Genomic DNA, 5,712 nt, shown 5'->3' with positions numbered 1-5,712 from the left:
GGTTGGATCACTCACCCACTGGTTGAACCAGTAATTAGTTGACCCACCTCTTTCACCGGGTTCCTCCCCAGGCCGGATTTAATAACTATGTTAAATATATATATATATATATATATATTGAAGTAGTTTCAAGTAGTATTCAAGCACCAAATACTAGGTTTGTTTGGATACTTTTTTTTTCAAATAATATTTCGTTTGCATCATAAATATATTTTTCAACTCATCTGTTTATAGTTTCAATCACATTTTTATCTCACATATATCACATCATAAAAAATATTACAGTAATTATTTTAAATAATATTTCAAATAGTATTTTATCTGTAAACAGGTATCTTGGGAGGAAAACATCTAGTCACCGTATTATGAGTGACCAACTAATATTTATAGGAGTACAAATCTAATCGACTATTTACAAGAATACCCTTACTAATATATTATCTACAAGAATACTAATATTCTCCTAACACTCCCCCTCAAGTTGGAGCATATATATCATAAGCACCCAACTTGTTACAAAGGTATTTCACCCTAGAGCCCCCTAAACTCTTGGTAAACAAATCAGCCAATTGATCTGCAGACGGTACATGAGATGTCTTGATGACTCCATCAAGTAATTTCTCTCGAATGAAATGACAATCAACTTCAATATGTTTTGTCATTTCATGAAACACTGGATTAGACGCTATATGGACAGCCGCCTGATTATCACACACTAAATTCATAGGCTGTTTATACTCAAACCCAATTTCAACTAACATGCTTTTCAACCAAACCAACTCACACACAGTGTGAGCCATAGCACGGTATTCAGATTCTGCACTTGATTTGGAGACAACTGTTTGCTTCTTACTCTTTCACGACACTAAATTACCACCAACAAACACACAATATCCTGTGGTCGATCTTCGATGTGAGGCAGAACAGGCCCAATCTGCATCACTATATCCTTCAATATCAGTGTGTCCATGATTTTGATACAACAACCCTTTTCCAGGAGCACCCTTAAGATACCTGAGAATCCGTATAACAGCATTCCAATGACTAGTACGAGGGGTATCAAGAAATTGACTCACAACACTCACTGCAAACGAAATGTCAGGTCTCGTTACAGTGAGATAATTTAACTTATCCACAAGTTTTCGATATTACTTAGGATCATCAAGTAATGCTCCTTGATCTCTTGCTAATTTCACATTGGGATCCATAGGAGTATCCACAGGTCGGCAACCTAACATCCCAACTTCACTCAACATATCGAGTACATATTTCCTTTGACATAAATAAATCCCATATTTAGACCGAGCTACCTCAATACCCAGAAAATACTGTAAATGACCTAAATCCTTTGTCTGAAAGGTTGCCTGCAGATTGGATTTAAGTTTCTGGATCCCCACAACATCATCACCTGTAATCACAATATCATCCACATAAACAACTAATAAAATTTTACCAGTATTAGAATTCTCATAAAATACAGAGTGGTCTACTCCACATCTCGTCAGACCGAACTCCATGACCACACTACTAAACCGGCCAAACCAAGCCCTTGGAGACTGTTTCAAACCATATAAGGATTTTTTCAAACAACAAACCAACTGCGAATTCTCCCCCTGAACAACAAATCCAGGAGGTTGTTCCATATATACCTCTTCTTCCAAATCTCCATGCAGAAATGTATTTTTCACATCCAACTGATGCAATGGCCAATTGTAAGTTGCTGCCAAAGAGATAAGAAGGTGAACCGAGGTAATCTTTGCAACAGGAGAAAATGTTTCTAAGTAGTCTACTCCATACACCTGAGTAAATTCTCGAGCTACCAGACGAGCCTTCAATCTATCAATAGAACCATTAGGCTGTACCTTTATAGTATACACCCATTTACAACCAACAACAGGCTTACCTGAAGGACGAGGGACAAGTTCCCAAGTACCATTTTTCTCCAAAGCAAGCATCTCTTCCTGCATAGCTAACCTCCAACCAGGATCATTGAGAGCATGGGTAATAGACTTAGGAATGGATACCGAATCAAGAAATGCAACAAAAGAAGAATATGACAGAGAGAGACGAGAATAAGAGACAAAATTAGAAATAGGATGAGAAGTACAATGTCTCTTACCTTTACGTAAAGCAATAGGAAGATCTGACTCACAAGAGGGCGTCATACCTGAATCTGAAGATTGAGAGTTAATTGGTGAAGTGCGTAGCATATCAGGAACTTTCTCAACCATGGAACGACGAGAATAAACTTGAAGATTAGGACGAGATAAACGAGTGGTGGAATCTGCTGAACCCGATAACTCAGGTAATAAAGATGAAGGGACTGGTAAAACAGGAGGAGAAAAAGAGGAACACTGGTCTAACTCACAAGACATACCTTGCTTCATAAAATAAGGAGTGGATTCAAAGAAAATAACATCAGCACAAGTGAAAAAATGATTTAAAACTGGACTGTAACATCTATACCCCTTTTGCGCTCGTGCGTATCCTAAGAAAATACACTTAATGGCACGAGAATCTAATTTATCCACCCCGGGAGCAAGCTGATGAACAAAACACACACAACCAAAAATACGAGGAGGTAATTGAAATATAGGGTCCTGAGGAAAAAGAATGGAGTGAGGTAGTTGGCCTCTAAGAATATCGGATGGCATGCGATTAATTAAATAACATGCAGTTAAAACTGCATCACTCCAAAATTGTTTGGGTACATTCATGTGCAACAAAAGTGTCCGAGCAACTTCGATTAAATGTCCAATTTTTCTTTCAGCAACTCCATTCTGTTGTGGAGTGTGAGAACAAGAGGACTGATGAAGAATACCGGACTTAGTCATAAAGGTATCAAAAGGAGTGGAAAAATATTCTTTCGCATTATCACTGCGAAGTATACGTACAGGCACACCAAATTGAGTCTTTATTTCTGTAACAAATGCACAAAAAATGGAATATAGTTCTGAACGATCTTTCATTAAATAAAGCCATGTAACTCTGGAAAAATCATCAACAAAGATTACAAAATATTTAAAACCTAACTTTGAAGTTACTCCACTAGAACCCCAAACATCAGAATGAACTAACAAAAAGGGTTCCGAAACCCGTTTATTGACCCTAGGGATAAAAGAAACACGATGATGCTTTTCTAATTGACAAGACTCACATTCTAATGAAGACAACTGACTCAAGGTAGGGACCAACTTCTTCAAATTTTGTAGAGACGGATGACCCAAACGACAGTGAATTTCAAGAGGAGAAACAGTAGCAGGGCACGCAATCGGACCATTAAAGTTGAGAAAGTAAAGACCATTATGCTCGTGTCCTCCACCAATCGTCCTCTTTGTCTTCAAATCCTGAATGACAACAAAATCAGGAGAAAAAATAACTGAACACTGTAGAGATTTAGTAAGCTTACTAACGGACATTAGATTAAAAGGCAAACTGGGAACGTAAAGAACAGAAGGCAGCGGAAGAGATGAGTTAATTTCTACAGTGCCTAGTCCTTTAACTTTAGTTGTAGATCCATCAGCTAAAGTAACATGAGGGAAGGAAGTAGACTCTTGAAAATTAGAAAAATTTCTAGAGGTACCTGACATATGATCAGTAGCTCCGGAATCAATGATCCATGAGTCAAAATTAGATGATGTGGAGAGACAAGCCATAGCATTACCTTTTTGTGCTACAGAAGTAGAGGGAAGAGATGCGTGATTTGCAGTTTGGTACTGCAGAAATTTGATATAATCTTCCTCAGATATGGTAACAGTCTTCTGAGACCCTTGTGCTAAAGAACTTGATTCAGTTTGGTCAGTGGTAACCGTATTAACAAACCGAGGTGGTTTTCCATTTAAATCCCAACAAGTATCACGAGTGTGATTCTTTAAACCACAATGATTGCACTCACGGGTGCCTCGACCTCCACGAACCCCACGACCTACTCTACTTCTTCCTCCACGAGAGCCACGTCCAAAATTAAGTTGCTGTGTCCGATTGTTGTTAGCAATTAAAGCAGATTTGTCATTAATTAAAGCACCATCACCCTGTGCATTGTCCTTAGATGCAGAACGTAAGACCCGAGCATACGCCTCTGCAAAGGATGGTAGTTGTTCACCTGCTAAAATTTGAGATTTGATTGGTTCAAATTCTGGCTTGAGACCAGCCAGGAATTTGAGCACAAGCATTTGTTCTCTTTGCCTCTGTATAACCGTGATATCACTTGAGAGAGGCATTACAACATTTAATTCCTCTGAGACTCGCTTAAGATCAGCAAAGTATTCAGTTACTGTCTTGTTATCTTGTTGCAACTGAAAATACTCCAAAGAAATATCAAACATCCGTGAGAGATTACTGCAATATAATAACCGGACATAATCCCAAACTTCTTTTGTTGTTTCACAATGAGAACACATGTAAGCAATTCGTGGCTCCATAGAATTCCATATTGCTCCAAGAATTTGGGCATCCTCTTGAATCCACATTAGTTTCTTGCTATCCTCCGTAGGAGAGTCATCTGTGAGATAACGTTGCTTTCCTAAGCCTGTCAGATAAATCTTAACAGCTTTTGACCACTGTTGATAATTGGTATCATTCAACTTCCAATTTGTGATTTGAGGCATCACCATTGGCATAATATTAGTGGACGTCACAATACCTTTCGATAAACTTTCAGCCATAGCGAATAGCACTTCAAACCCAAGAAAGGGTCAAAACTCGAGACGAACAGTACGCGTGAACAGTGCCGGCGTGAACAGTGCGGCGATGAACAGTGCGACGTGAACAGTGCGGCGTGAACAGTACTTTTGCTAGATGTTTAACCTAAACCCTAGGACTCTTGCTCTGATACCATGTAAACAGGTATCTTGGGAGGAAAACATCTAGTCACCGTATTATGAGTGACCAACTAATATTTATAGGAGTACAAACCTAATCGTCTATTTACAAGAATACCCTTACTAATATATTATCTACAAGAATACTAATATTCTCCTAACATTATCCAAATAGGACCGGTGGCAATCCTTGCATTTATATGCTTTCACTATTTAGCTTCTTTTATTAATAAAAAAAAAAAAAAGAGAGAGACTTACATTTGCACTCCATCTTAAGGTACTTGTTAGATAGAGCTTTCTATAAATGTCTAACATTTACTTGGCTTAGAAGCACCTTACATCCTAAACTATCATTGATTTGCACTTTTCACACTTATTGTCAAATTTAGCACTTTACTAACTTTTGCTATTACTTTTAGTACATTGTTCAAATTCATTAAAATTCAAAAAATTTTCCAAACCATTTTTTCCAATTAAAAAACTTTAATACTTTTGATTTTCGTTTATTCACTACTACTCTCTCCTTCACTTGAGGGTAAAAGTCTTTTTATTTAAAAATAAGATTAATCTTCTATATATTGACAATATATGTATTTTCACCATTTGATGTATGACACATAATCTGAATTTGAATTTGAAACTCAAATTTTGCATATGTGATGATGTATATCAATCATGATAGTGTATATACCATTAGTGTATATAAGATTTATTCTTAAAAATATACCTTGGGTCCGAGAGGTTTTCAATTAATTTAAGGAACGTGCTAGAAATTAATGGAGCAAGGCATTTTAATACTATCAATTAATACTTTAAAAAAAACTACAAATAATGGTTTAGGGTGCAAAACAACTATACCGTAAACCAATTTACTCGAAACCTGTCGGAAGTA

At 37.1% G+C, this 5,712-nt stretch overlaps 1 protein-coding gene across 1 annotated transcript; it reads right to left on the bottom strand.

The window, feature by feature from the left end:
• Nucleotides 1-3,963: 3,963 nt before the first annotated feature.
• LOC140009778 (uncharacterized) lies at nucleotides 3,964-4,664 on the bottom strand. The gene is made up of 2 exons (XM_072056093.1): nucleotides 4,025-4,664; nucleotides 3,964-3,971 (listed from the first exon to the last, which is right to left on the bottom strand). Exons 1-2 carry the CDS (start codon nucleotides 4,662-4,664, stop codon nucleotides 3,964-3,966), a joined length of 648 nt encoding a protein of 215 aa, XP_071912194.1.
• Between the last annotated feature and the right edge of the window lie 1,048 nt (nucleotides 4,665-5,712).

The sequence above is a fragment of the Coffea arabica genome, chromosome 6e (assembly GCF_036785885.1).
Source record: "Coffea arabica cultivar ET-39 chromosome 6e, Coffea Arabica ET-39 HiFi, whole genome shotgun sequence".
In the NCBI taxonomy this organism is placed as follows: domain Eukaryota; kingdom Viridiplantae; phylum Streptophyta; class Magnoliopsida; order Gentianales; family Rubiaceae; genus Coffea; species Coffea arabica.
Note: the sequence above shows the minus strand (reverse complement) of the source record. Positions and strands in the feature narration are given on the sequence as shown.